This window comes from Scyliorhinus torazame, chromosome 17 (genome assembly GCF_047496885.1).
Source record: "Scyliorhinus torazame isolate Kashiwa2021f chromosome 17, sScyTor2.1, whole genome shotgun sequence".
Taxonomy (NCBI): domain Eukaryota; kingdom Metazoa; phylum Chordata; class Chondrichthyes; order Carcharhiniformes; family Scyliorhinidae; genus Scyliorhinus; species Scyliorhinus torazame.
The window spans coordinates 155948242-155962085 of record NC_092723.1 but is presented as its reverse complement, the minus strand read 5'-3'; the positions used below and the strand labels follow the sequence as shown (position 1 = coordinate 155962085).

At 47.9% G+C, this 13844-nt stretch overlaps 1 protein-coding gene across 1 annotated transcript in view; it reads left to right on the top strand.

Annotated features, from left to right (window-relative positions):
• The first annotated feature begins 3192 nt into the window (after nt 1-3192).
• The window catches only part of rab11fip3 (RAB11 family interacting protein 3 (class II)), a 158553-nt gene continuing 147901 nt past the window's right edge, over nt 3193-13844 (top strand). The window contains exon 1 of the mRNA XM_072481357.1: nt 3193-3638. Coding sequence (XP_072337458.1) covers nt 3387-3638 — 252 coding nt within the window. The 5' untranslated portion in view covers nt 3193-3386. The remainder of the gene's footprint in view (nt 3639-13844) is intronic.

Here is a 13844-nt window from a genome sequence, read left to right as displayed (position 1 = left end):
GACCAAAGCAAACGGAATGGTAGGTGAGGACCAAAAGGACTCAATTGTTATGAAAGGAGGAGACAATATAATGAGAAATGGGAGTCTCACTCTCACAAGTTAAGTCAATGGATGATGAAGACTATCATTGCGGAACTAGTGAACATAACCAATACTCAAAATCAATCACAACTGAGATAATCAAAACATTTCTTCCAGCCTACTCGGCCATGTCAATGCCAGGAAGCTTTTTCAACCCGTACCATAGCTTCCAGAGAAATTTGTGTTATCCCACTCCCGGTCGGGAAAGGGCTGCTGCCAGTATAGCTCTTCCAACTCAACCACTGAAAGAATGAACACAGCTGATGAAAGTGAAATATACCCCTTATTTCAACCAACAAAAAGAAGAGGGGTGAGTGTGCTTTCTCCAGCCCAGCCAATGAAAGGGAATAACAGCTTCTCTCCATACTAGTTAAACCCATGATAGAGATCCTCCTCAAAAAAACAATGAGAGGGAAATAAAGCAAAACTCTGAACACCGGACATCTGAATTAAAAACATGAAATACTGGAAATACTCGGCAGGTCTGGCAGCTTCTGTGGAGAGAGGAACAGAATTAACGGTTCATTTCATGGACCTCCTGAAACGGATGTGCGTATCACCCGTGAGGATAACATGCCAGGAGATCTCAGAGATGCCGTAATTGTGACCATTTTCAAGAACGGTGACATGTCCGGCTGCAGTAACCTCAGAGGAATTTCCCTGCTGTTGGCCACAGGGAAGGTCATTGCAAGAATCCTCCTTAATTGTCTTCTCCCTCTGCCTGAAGAACTCCTCCCAGAGGTCCATTGCAGATTCCGCCCACCAAGGGGCACAACAGACATGATCCTCACACACAGCAACGACATGAGAAATGCAGGGAACTGCACCAAATTTTGTACATGGCATCCACCACTTGCAGGCCAGATCCAAGGTTGTACCATCGCAGACGATGCTTGCGCCTGTGCAGACTCGGAGGCTGCGCTCCAAGCCATCGTCAACATCTTCACCGAGGTGTATGAGTGCATGGACCTTACACTAAACAACCTGCCCTCACTGCACAACACTGCCTCCTGGTTATCAAAATCCACGATGAGGCCTTGGACAACATGGACCACTTTTCATACCTTGGGAACCTACTGTCAACAAGGGCAGACATCAACAATGAGATTCAACATTGCTTTCAGTTTGCTAGCACAGCATCTGTTTGCCTGAGAAAGAGAGTGTTTGAAACCCTGGACCTGAGACCCGGCACCAAGCTCATGGTCTACAGAGCAGTAATGACACCCACCCTCTTATATAGCTCAGAGACATGGACTATGTACAGAAGGCATCTCAAAACCCTGGAGGAATACCACTAGCATTGCCACCGCAAGATCCTGCAAATCCAGTAGCAGGATATGTGCACCAACGTCAGTATTCTCGCCCAGGCCGATATCCCCAGGATTGAAACATTTACCATGCTTAATCAGCTCTCCTGGCGGGCCACATCACTTGCATGCCTGGCACGAGACTCCCGAAACAAGTACTCTACTTGCCGCTTTGACATGGCAAGTGAGCCCCAGGAAGGCAGAGGAAACACTTCAAGGACACCCTTAAAGCCTCCTTGAAAAAGTGCAACATCCCCACTGACACCTGGGAATCCCTGGCCCAAGACCGCCCAAAGCGGAGGAAAACCATCTGGGAAAGAGCTGTACACTTCGAGTCTCATAGAATTTACAGTGCAGAAGGAGGCCGTTCGGCCCATCAAAACTGCATCGGTCCTTGAAAAGAGCACCCAACCTAAGCCCACGCCTCCATCCTATCCCCGTAACCCAGCAACCCCACCTAATCTTTTTTGGACAGTACTGGTCAATTTAGCATGGCCAATCCACCTAACCTGCACATCTTTGGTCTGGGGGAGGAAACCGGAGCACCCAGAGGAAGCCCACGCAGACATGGGGAGAAAGTGCAAACTGCACAGTCACCCGAGGCGGGAATTAAACCCGGGTCCCTGGCGCTGTGAGGCAGCAGTGCTAACCACTGTGCCACCATGCCGCAATGAGACAAAGGAACACGTGGCAACCCGGGCACCCCATCCACTTGCTCCTTCAACCAGCGCCTGCCCCACTGGTGGCAGAGACTTTAGGAGCTGCATTGGGCACCTGAGAACTCAATTTTAGTCATCCTCAACTCCGAGGGTCTGGCTGAGAAGGACCTCTTGAAATGTTTCTCTCTCCACAAATCGAGAGGGAAAGCTGGGCCCGCGGAGGGGGTGGACTGCGCCTCTACCTCACTAAACCAATGAGAGGAACGGGTCAGCATTTAACCAATAAGAGCAGGAGCGGCAGCTTATATCCGAGAGCTGTTTCTGACCGCCACATGACACTCTGCGGTACCATGGCACATTTCAAGGTGAATATTCAACCACATTTTAATGCCGTTCATTCATTTTTTCGGCCCTAAGATCCAGGATGGCGAAACCTTCAACCGATGCAGCAAGTGGCGGGACCGCTGTAAAGAAACTTTAGAGGGAGCTTTTATTTTCCCAGTCAGCGGAATTCGCATCGTTATTAGTCTGGTCAGCAGCTTCAGTTTGAAATGAAGATCTGGCTGATTGGGCCCTTGAAATCCTCAGCCCTCCGAGCCCATGTGTTGTGGGGATATTGGTTGTCTGGAGGTTGGTCTCCAGGCCCGGTGTCAAAAGTTGAACTAATCCTCATCTTTTCTCACATTCCGCTGTCGGTAATTCACCTGGAGATTCGGGTAAGGAACGATCTAGGGATGGGCTCTTTTGAAGGCGCCGAGACCTTTAACTTTGTGAGGGAGGGGAATAACAGCCATACACGTGCTGCGGCCGAGCATGCTCAGTTAGGGGGTTGATGTGCCGGCAGCTGGGCATGCTCAGTTAGGGGGGGGGGGTTGAGGTGCCGGCAGCCGGGCATGCTCAGTTAGGGGGGTTGAGGTGCCGGCAGCCGGGCATGCTCAGTTAGGGGTTGAGTTGCCAGTAGCCGGACATGCTCCATTAGGGGTTGAGGTGCTGGCAGCCGGACATGCTCAGTTAGCGGTTGAGGTGCCGGCAGCCGGGCATGCTCAGTTAGGGGGGTTGAGGTGCCGGCAGCCGGGCATGCTCAGTTAGGCGTTGAGGTGCCGGCAGCCGGGTGGTTGCTATGTAGCGTCTCTAGGGCGGCGCGGGCGCGATGGAAGGGTGATAACGTCATCGCTGCTGATCCGAGTCATGGCGGCGCCGAGCGGCCAAGGGATAGAGTGAGGGAGCCCGGGGAGAGGGAGTCCGAAATACCGGGGCCCGAGTGAGAGAAGCTGGGAGAAAGGGGACGGGGATGAAGCGGATCGACTCCCCGTGATCGGGGAGCCGCCAGCAGTCGCTCATGGAGCCTGCCCCGGGGCCGGAGGGGGCCGGGTGCCCGGGGCTGGAGCTACAGCCCCCGGGGCCGGAGGGGGGCGGGAGCCCGGGGCTGGGGCTACAGCCCCTGGGGCCGGAGGGGGCCGGGAGCCTGGGGTTTGAGTCGGGGGAGTGCGACCGGCTGCGGGTGGTGTTCGACATGTTTGATGTGGCCGGGGAAGGACTGATCCGGCTGGAGGATTTCTGCCAGATCGCCAGCAGCTATGGAGCGGAGCAGGTAAGAGAGCGGCGCAGGACGGGTCACCCTTGCTCACCTTCCAATGTTTCGGTCCGGTGTTGGTTTTGCGAAATGAGGGATTGCTGTTCAGGAACCCTGTGTGTGGATTAATGGTCCCTGGGCCGGTGGCCGGTCCCATGGTGGTGACTGGGCTGGGTTTTAAATTTGGTCTCGGTGTAAATACTAAACTGAAATGCACTCCTTTTTAGAAAATGCATTCGACGCAACTTGGTGTCTTTAATGCTCACCAAAGGGGTCCAACCAGATCTACAGCCTCCCAGTTTACATGGTTAAGGATCATTCATTCAGTGCAGTTTATTAAGTTATTGCGCTAGTCTTGCTGCCTGTGAAATGAAAACGTTTAGTGTATGATTTATTAATGAACCATCTATTAGAGTGTGCGATGATGATAACGGAGTCGTGGTGCTTTTCATCTTCTGATTTTGTGCACACTGCCTGCATCTGTGCTGAATGACGGCCTTCGTTTCAATGTAGGTCAGAGCATAATGTGTTGGATGGTACGGGGAGAGAGAGAAAAGTTGCTGTCCTTGTATCCTCCAACTGGAGAGGGGATAATTTCAATGAGACTGAACTAATTCAACAAGGGAATGGTAAATCACACAACCAGAGAACTCGGTGCACTAGGTTAGAAAGAACTGAAACACGTTGTCTTTATAGCCTCCATTGATTACGTCAGTGTAATTTTGTGTTCGATAAAACCGTTTGTTGGGAATTTGCCTTTTGGTTTTTTTCCTCTAGCTTTTACCTTGTTACACAAGACATCAAGCCACATTCTTCCACCCGGGGATAGGGTGCTATTTCCAAGGGCTGGTGGAGACCTGATGGGCCGAATGGCTCCCTGCACTGTAAATTCTACGACGCTGAGCCCAAGGAACTTTGCAGGACATGCAAAATCTCCTGTTTATGTATAAATTCTTGGTGTTGGTTGAATTATCTTGAGGCTTGTTTTCGAAGAGCGCCAAAGATAGTCTCCCTGACTTAGACTTAAACTTGCCAGTAGGGGTCTGTGCTCCCTGAGAAAAGTGTCAGTCACCTGGCATGGATATGGTGGTGAACCTTGCAGTTGAAACTGCTAAGCACATTCCTTGAAACTGCAGTCTTGAGGTACTAACTTCTAATTCTGCTGCACTTTGCCTTGACGTATTGAAGCCGTGCATCACTGTGTTACTGAGCTGCCACACTGTTATGGGTGGATCAAGCATTTTTGAAAGCAAGTAGTTGTCTTCCAGTCCCATGTAAGGTATGTTGGTAGAGTTTGGACAAATTGAGAAAGGTGGAGTTCTCATTTCTGTCTTTTAAATGCATTTTTCTTAGCACCAGTCTATATTCAAACTCTCAGGGACAGACATAATTAGGCAAACCTGGCCCCAAGAATAGCATTCCATAGGGATACACCATGCGCCAGTTTGGACTGTGATATCATCCTCCAAAGTATGCACACTCCATCACCTTCCAATCTTGTAAATTCCAAGCTAGCTTTAAAGCTGGGCAGGCTTCCTGATTTTAACCGTGTGTTTTTTTTTAATAAAAAAAGGCTAACTGGCAAGCTCCCCTTTGTCTCTTTGAAGATGTTTACTTTCCTTTTTAGCAGCAGCTTGTTAATCACCAAAGAAGATCCTTTGTTGCCAAATTCTAGTTGATTGAGTCTCCCTGGATTAAAAATGCAGGCTTGTAAACTGAAGAGTAGGAAAAACCTTTGGAAATATGTCGTGTCCAAATGGGTGCTTCATGTGTGCATTCCTGTAGTATGTAAACTGATTGTCCAAGACCGTTCTTAAATCCTATAAATGGAGTTAAGGAAACTTGTAAAGTACATTTTAAGGTAATCCTACGTTCTAGATAAAAACACATCCTTGGAATATTTCCAGCAAAACTGTAAAGTTCAGTATGATATTAAAAACTTTAGTGACATCTGAGAACTAGATTGTGACTGAATGCTTTTGTTGCTGTTGGCTTGCTTCAATATAGCCTTGTCATTCTGAAAATACTGCAGATGCTGGAAATCGGAAATAAAAATAGAAAATGCTGGATAAACTCAGCTGTTCTGTAGAAGGGTCAATGGACTTGAAGCGTTAACCGTGTTTCCCTCTGCACATGCTGCCAGGCCTGCTGAGCTTATCCAGCATTTTCTGTTTCCTTTTCATTCTGAAAGGTACTACTCGAACAAATGCTTCATACTTGGGTTTTTATAAATCTTTACTTTTTTCTTTATTTGATGACATGGGGTGGAGGTGGTTACAGAGAGGGCCAAGATCTTGGCATGTTTTGAACATGAGGATGAGAATTTTATGATCAAGGCGTTTGGTGGATAGGGAGAGTGTCGGTGAGCACAGGAATGTTGGGTGAACAGAATGCAACTTGATCTGAGTTAAGATACAGGCATCAGTCTTGGATGATCTCCAGTTTGATTGGTAGAAGATGAGGCCAGCCAGCAGATCATTCGAATAGTCAAGTCTGTAGGTAACAGTGAAGATTTCAGCAGCACTTGGGCTGAAGCAGGTGCAAAAATGTGTGACTTGATGGATGGAATATGTAATGCGAAGTTTAAGTTTGGGGTCAAATAGGACACCCAAGGTTCAGAACAGTCTGGAGTATTGGCCATGTCAAAGGCTGCTAACTGGTTGAGAAGAATGAAGGATAGTGCATCTTGGCCGAACTAGAGGGTGGTCATTATTGACTATGGTTTGGGCTGTGTATACCATGGCAAGGATAGAAACCCAACTGAAAAGGTTCAAACGTAGTTACAGAGAATATAAATCACATTTAGGAGGCAACATGTTGAAGGATTTATTCCTTTTAAAAAATTATTTCTTATAACAAATGTTTTTGGCATTTAACAATCTCCCAATTGATTTACTTTAATAATTTATCTTGGATGTATCCTTTGTAAGCATGTAGGAATTTGGAGGACGCGGAGGAAGTGACTTCCTCCAAGCTTGCCCCACCCATAGGCAAATACACTGAATGCCTGACTTTGGTAAGTTGTACAATGTTTAATTCTCAGAATAGGCTGCAACAGTCTTTGCGGTAGACATTCTCTAGCTATGGCAGCATTCTGACTGGGTTGGTGTATCTTTCATGCAAAATGAATGCATTCTGCAGTAGGAACATCATCAGGACAGAGTTGTGTAGGGCCCAACGAAACCGGTTTTCATTGTTACAAAGCACTTTTGAAATAGAAACCTTTCCAATAGTGACAACAAGGAATGGCCTTTGCTACTTCAGTCCAAGCTGTGCAAACTTGAGAGCCTGAATCTGTCTGCAAGAGTTGGCATTTGTGTGAAAAGAGTACCGAAGATAAAAGGTTGGGTGAACCAAGCAGCTGGTGAGATGATGTACATACAGTATGTCTCCCCCATCTGGCAACCCCAGTCAACATTTGCATCACCAAACTAATGTGCTTTACTCGATTCAACAGTACTGGTTTTTTTATTTGAAATTGTTGAATGCCCCAATCTGATCCCAAGAAGACCAATTCATAAAATTACTGAAAAGCTTTTAACTTCTCACTATGTAAATACTTATCTCACTGAGTTGTTAACTGATATCATAAACTGAATGACTGGCTGTTGGTCATGTTAGACTTGTGACATAGCTTCACAGGATTAGTTAACACCGAAAGGAGCTGCTGCCATTGTGGCAGCTGTGAAAAGATTTTGGTGGCAGGGCTAGTTGCTATCTGAAATTCCTTGACTGCAGACTTGAGCAACATTAACTTTTATTGTTTTTTGCTACCTTAATTCTAAAATGATATGTATATTTTTGTTTTAGTGATTCAATTAAGGGGCAATTTTAGTTTGGCCAATCCACTTACCCTGCACATCTTTGGGTTGTGTGGGTGAGACCCAAGCAGACATGGGGAGAATGTGCAAACTCCACACGGGCAGTGACCCGGGGCTGGGATTGAACCCAGGTCCTCGGCACTGTGAGGCAGCAGTACTAACCACTGCCACACCATGCCACCCTACACCAATGTATATGAAGTGTGTTTGGAGCTACAATATTTGACACAGTAGTATGGCACCTGGAAATTTTTTAAATGAAATGTTTTGCAATGGAAGTGTGTTGGTTGGGCTCTAGGCACAGTGTTGTGGCTTTATACCAACCCTCACTTTTGCATTGGCCCAACATCACTAGATTTGGTGAGAGCTGATGTTGCAATGTTGATGTTCAACGGTTTTGGGGCTTGCTCCTTGCTGGAGAGTGATGTTTTCCTTGTGCTGGTCAGATCTGGTACCATTCCATTTAAAATAAACAAAGCTCCCGGGTTCGAATCCCGGCCCTGGGTCACTGACCGTGTGGTGTTTGCACATTCTCCCTATGTCTGCGTGGGTTTCACCCACACAAGCAAAAGATGTGCAGGTGGATTGGCCATATCGTTTTATTAAAACAGTAGAAAATATATACAGAGCCAAACGGTACAAACACTAATTTCCCGTTGGAGAAACAGGGTACCCTCCCCTCAGTACCAATGTACGGGGAGGGGGATGGATACTCTGATTATTAAAACAGTTCACAACACAGTTGTACAAAAACCAAATGGTACAAGCACTAAACTTTGCACTGGAGAGACCAGATACCCTCGCCTCTGTACCAACAGAAGGGAAAGGAAGGGGGGTGGTAGGGAAAGAGGGGAAAGGAGGGTGGTGGGGAGGAAGGGAGTCTGGGTGGAGGGGAGGGGTGGGGGCCGGGGGACCCTATAGGACATTGATTGAACTATCTACCCGGAGGGGGGGGCTATAGGACACTGCTTGGACTATCTACGGAGGCAGAAAAAACAAGAATCTTCAATTATGATGTGCTAGATTTCAGGAGACCCCAAAGGGGGTGAGGGACTCTGGCACGAGCCCCACTGCAGAGAGCCTCGTGTGCACCCTCCGCTTCTGACTCTGGGCAGCTGACAGCCTTTGGAGAGTCCCCCTCCGGGCCCAAATCCACTACACTTGAGTGCGACGGGCGACACTGGCCCACCAACCAACCCAGCCGCCACCAGAATCATCGACAGGCGGGATCTCCGCAGGCTCCTCCCGGGGTCCCAGGCCAGTGGGAGCCAGATGCCTGCTCCACCCTCGCCATCTGGTCACTGGAAGGCCCCAAGAATAACTCCGGAAACTGGTCCGGGATGACGGCAGAGCTGCCAGAAGACGGCGATTGGGGCAGAGGGTCTTCCAAACTATAACTCACTGAGAAGCAGGGGGTTATCGCTGACCCCCCTCCCCTGAGAAATTCAAGTCTGGGGTGCTAAATTGTACTGGGTGGAATGGACTCTCTGGTCCTGTCCAACCCCAAAGCATCCTGCTCGGATTTCCTCACTATCCCCCGCCTCCTTTCTTTTGGGGACTGGGCGTGACATCTATGGAAAAGAACCTGCAGTGACGCTGTTTGCGGGGGAGAGGGTCACACGCCGGGGAGACCTCTATCTCTGGAGGCCTATCCAGGCTGACTCCTTGTCCCTCAATGCTTCTCCCCAGATTTTGTGGCTGGGACAAAGCACCCTCTGGTTCGAGGTCACGCACCTCATTACCGCCACCCACAGGGACCTGTGCAGAAGTATCACCGGGCTCGGCATCCGATGATGAAATGGATCCGGGCTGAGGGTGTTGCTGGGTAATGGTGGGGTGAGGCGTAACAGCTACACCCGAGTCAGTAGCCAGGGGCACTGGGTCAGTCCGCGTCAAAAGGGTCAGAAGGATCCAAACCTGACGTCTGGCGAATTGCCCTGTTGGTCTTTCCCTCAGCCTTCTGGCCACCTGGCTGTCCACTCGCCTCCACGCCAGTGGAAGTGGAGGTGAGTGCACCATCAGCGTTAGCGTTAAATTGCCCCTTAATTGAGTGCTCTAAATTGAATAAATAAACAAATCTACTCCTGGAGGCAAATGATGTCTCCTGGAAAGCAGGTGGCTTAAATTACAGGAGGCAACTGAAGAAAAAAGTCTCCCATGACTATCTCCAAACGAAGGTGAACAAATCTGCAGTGCTGCTTTTTGTATCGGCGCCTATTGAAAAGTATGAAACTAAATACCTAATGGGGTTTTCCATTAAACTGGACACTCTAGAGGGTCCTTCAGCAATCAGTCTATTCCCTGGAAGAAAGGTGTTGCTATCGTCATGTCACTAAGTAGTAAATTACATAGGTAGGGGAAGAGGCAGGCAGGTAGTAAATTACATAGGCAGGGTAACTGAGGTAATGTGTTGAGTCATATGTTCAAGGGAGTGTAGAAGCTTTGGAGATAAGTCAAGTAGTGAAATGATATGAAAAGGGCTGCCTATTGTCTCTTAAAATAATGAAATGTAAATAGATCATGGAGACAGATGATGAATGAAGATTCTGCTATTTTGGGAATCGATGGTTGGAAATGGGTCGGTGCTGAAGAATTGACTAAAGCACAATAAATGTGATGCTAGTAAGGCTGGGGGCTGCCAGATCCCCTCCCCACTGGCCCATGTAGGGAAAGGGCAGAATATTGTGCAGTTATCCAATGCCATTAAGGGCATGGGATTTTGGGGACATGATATAACTGAGATATAAACTGACCTGTTCCGATCCTAACTCGAGTTGGTGCCAAAATAGAGATGTTTCAGCTAGCAGTAAGCTAGTACCTGTCCTATTGCCCCAATCAGTGACAACTTAATGTATGCAATAAGGGTACAATGGAATGGACTGCTGGAGCTCCAGTTAGAACAGCTAACACAGGATGGTTAATAGATCTTTGCATTGCATGTCGGTTTGCTCAGTTGGCCGGATGGCTGGTTGATGATACCGAGCGATGACAACCGCGCAGGTTCAATTGCCATACCAGCTGAGGTTATTCATGAAGGTCCCACTTTATCGACTTTACACCTTGACTGAGGTGCATTGACCTCCGGTTAAATCACCACCAGTCAGCTCTCCCCCCTCAAAGGGTAGTGCAGCCTCTGGAGCTGTGGTGGCATTTATGTTTTAACTATACCAAATATAGCCAACTTGCAGTGGAGTTAGTGTTCAGAGAGAGCATATTTTAATCTTCATGCAAATGACTGAATATTGTGTGGCTCAGTACAGAATATTGTGCAGTTCGGTACACTGCTGTTGAAATTCACTGCAAGCCTCAGTGATTGCTGCATAAAGCCTGCAGTGCTTGAGGGATGATGCGCTCATTGATACAGCATTACGGTATCAGCTTATCTCCATAACTAATAGGATTATTGTGTTCTGAAAGGTACTGTCCTAATTCCAAGTCCATCCTTTATCTCTTTAGGCACTGATGGCACAGTGGCTGTCACTGATTAGCCAAAGCGGTGTATTTGGAGGCAGCCAGATCATGCAACATTTACCTTTCACTGTTTTCACACATGGCAGCAAATAATTGTTACAGTTCTGAAATCACCCCCCACCATAATTTCAGAACTGGTGAATGGATACTACACTATATGATGAAGACTCTAACTGGGCAAATCTTCATTTTGTGTCCAGGATGATGTGGCCTATTGTCACATCAAGGCAACATTCAAGGAGGTGCATGAGACAGTTCGAGGATGACTGAGATGGGCCATTCTTAACCTTTCCAGATAACCAAATGCACCTGTGACCATATTCTTAATGATGTCAGAGAATCGTGATTCTGAACCTACTGCCCCCTCATGGTTTACAGTAAAGGGTTGTGCAATTGGGATATGGATGGAATGATTTCAGCATTAGAGTAATAGCTGTACCAATATACTACAGGGTGAATTCTACAGGTCTCCAACCAATGGAAAAAATGTACAAACACATTTGCAAGAAAATTGAGGTGGAAAATGAATATCGTAATTATAATGAGGGTCTTTTTCTACTTTTGGGTAATTATAATGCGAAGAGTTGCTAAATTGTGTTCAGGAGAATGTTCTACAGGTTTCCAGTCTAACATGGAAGGCAGCATTGCTGGATCAGGTATGAAAGGGAAATCCATGCTTGACAAATCTACGAGAATTCTTTGAAGATTTAACCGGGTCTGGTTTAGCACAGGGCTAAATCGCTGGCTTTGAAAGCAGACCGAGGCAGGCCAGCAGCACGGTTCAATTCCCATACCAGCTTCTCCGAACAGGTGCAGGAATGTGGCGGCTGGGGGCTTTTCACGGTCCCTTCATTTGCCAATAAGCGATTTTCATTTCATTTCACCAGCAGAGTTGACCAGGGAGAACACAGGTGGATGTGGTTTATTTAGATTTGCAGAAGGCTTTTGACAAGGTTTCACATAGCAGATTACTATGTAAAGTTAAAGTGCATGGGATTGTGGGTAATGTCTTGAGACGGATAGAAAGCTGGTTAGCAGACGGGAAGCAAAGAGTTGGAATAAATGGGTCTTTTTCCGATTGGCAGGCAGTGACTAGTGGGTGTCATAATATGCAAACATGCAGCTAATGAACACAGAATAGGCCATGACCAATGAGCAGTCAGGACACTCGGGGGTGGTATCTCACTGTAAAAGGGATGAGACACTCACACCCCACCTCTTTCCACAGACCAACATCTACAGAGTGAGACAGGGTATATCCTCAGCATCACACCCCAGCACGTGGCTCAGAGTAAGGCTGATTCAGTTAGACTGAGTTACTACATTTAGATTGATGTGGAGATGCCGGTGTTGGACTGGGGTGAGCACAGTAAGAAGTCTTGCAACACCAGGTTAAAGTCCAACAGGTTTGTGTCGATATCACTAGCTTTTGGAGCGCTGCTCCTTCCTCAGGTGAATGAAGATGTATGTTCCAGAAACATATATTTGTTTCGACTTTAACCTGGTGTTGTAAGACTTCTTACTGTGCTCACCCCAGTCCAACTCCGGCATCTCCACATCATGGCTACCATCGACACCGCAAACTGCCGGCTCAAAGTGGAGAGGATCTCCAGGAAAATCGCACATATAGACACTGACATTAAGTTTCTACAAAGATGCAAGAAAGCAGACAAGATCCCGAAAGGGCTACAGATCACAAACCCACTCAAGTCGACCTACAACACAGACTACGCTGAGAGACACTGCCATCGCACCTCTCTCGCACTCCTCAACCACATCGTCCGCCAGCTCTACAGCAGACGACGCAACCTGGAAACCAAGATAGAGGCCATATTCTCAACTTGCGCTCAGGACGCAGCAGACCAGCTGCGGAACACCGCCGAACAGATGAGACAACAATACTATGCCACCTATATGCATACCAAGAACAGGAAGCTTGAGAACCTCTGCATCACCACCAGCAGCAACCAAGCCACCCCCGGTACCACAGTAGAAAACAATACAGGGAAATCTATTGTCAACTTGTCAGACTACACCCTTGAACCAGACTAAATCGAAGTCCTCAGCAGAGGGCTCAATTTCTGCACCACCTCCAAAATGGACCCCATCAGTCTCGCGGCAGACACGGAGGAATTCATCAGGCGAATGAGGCTCTGGGAATTCTTCCACAAGAAGAAACAGCGAGGCCAACAGCGAACCCAAGCAGACTATCAATGAACCAGAACAGCAGACCAAGAGATCTGCGGTGCGGCAACCGAAGAGGAAAGAGCCGAATTGGACCCCTCCGGAAGGCCGCTGCCCTAGACTTGACATGTATGCTCAAGCCGTCAGGAGTCGCGTCAATGCCAGATTCATCAGTCGCATTCACAAGACAGCCCTGAACGTCACCCAAGTACAACGCAATGCCATCCGCACTCAAGACCAACCGCAGCATCGTCATCAAACCAGCAGACAAAGGAGGGGCCACTGTCATACTGAACAGAACGGACTACTGCAAAGAAGTATACCGACAACTGAACAACCAAGAACACTACAGACGGTTACCCGCAGATCCGACAAAGGAACACATCTGCCAACTTGACAGACTGATCAAGACCTTGGATCCAGATCTTCAGAGCACCCTACGTGCTCTCATCCCACGTACTCCCCGCATTGGAGATCTCTACTGCCTCCCGAAAATACGCAAGGCCAACACACCAGGCCGCCCTATCGTTTCAGGCAATGGGACCCTATGTGAGAACCTCTCTGGCTACATCGAGGGCATCTTGAAACCCATCGTACAAGGTACGCCCAGCTTCTGTTGCGACATGATGGACTTCCTACAGAAACTCAGCACCCATGGACCAGTTGAACCAGGAACATTCCTCGTCACAATGTTCGTCTCGGCACTCTATACCAGCATCCCCCATGATGACGGCATTGCTGCAACAGC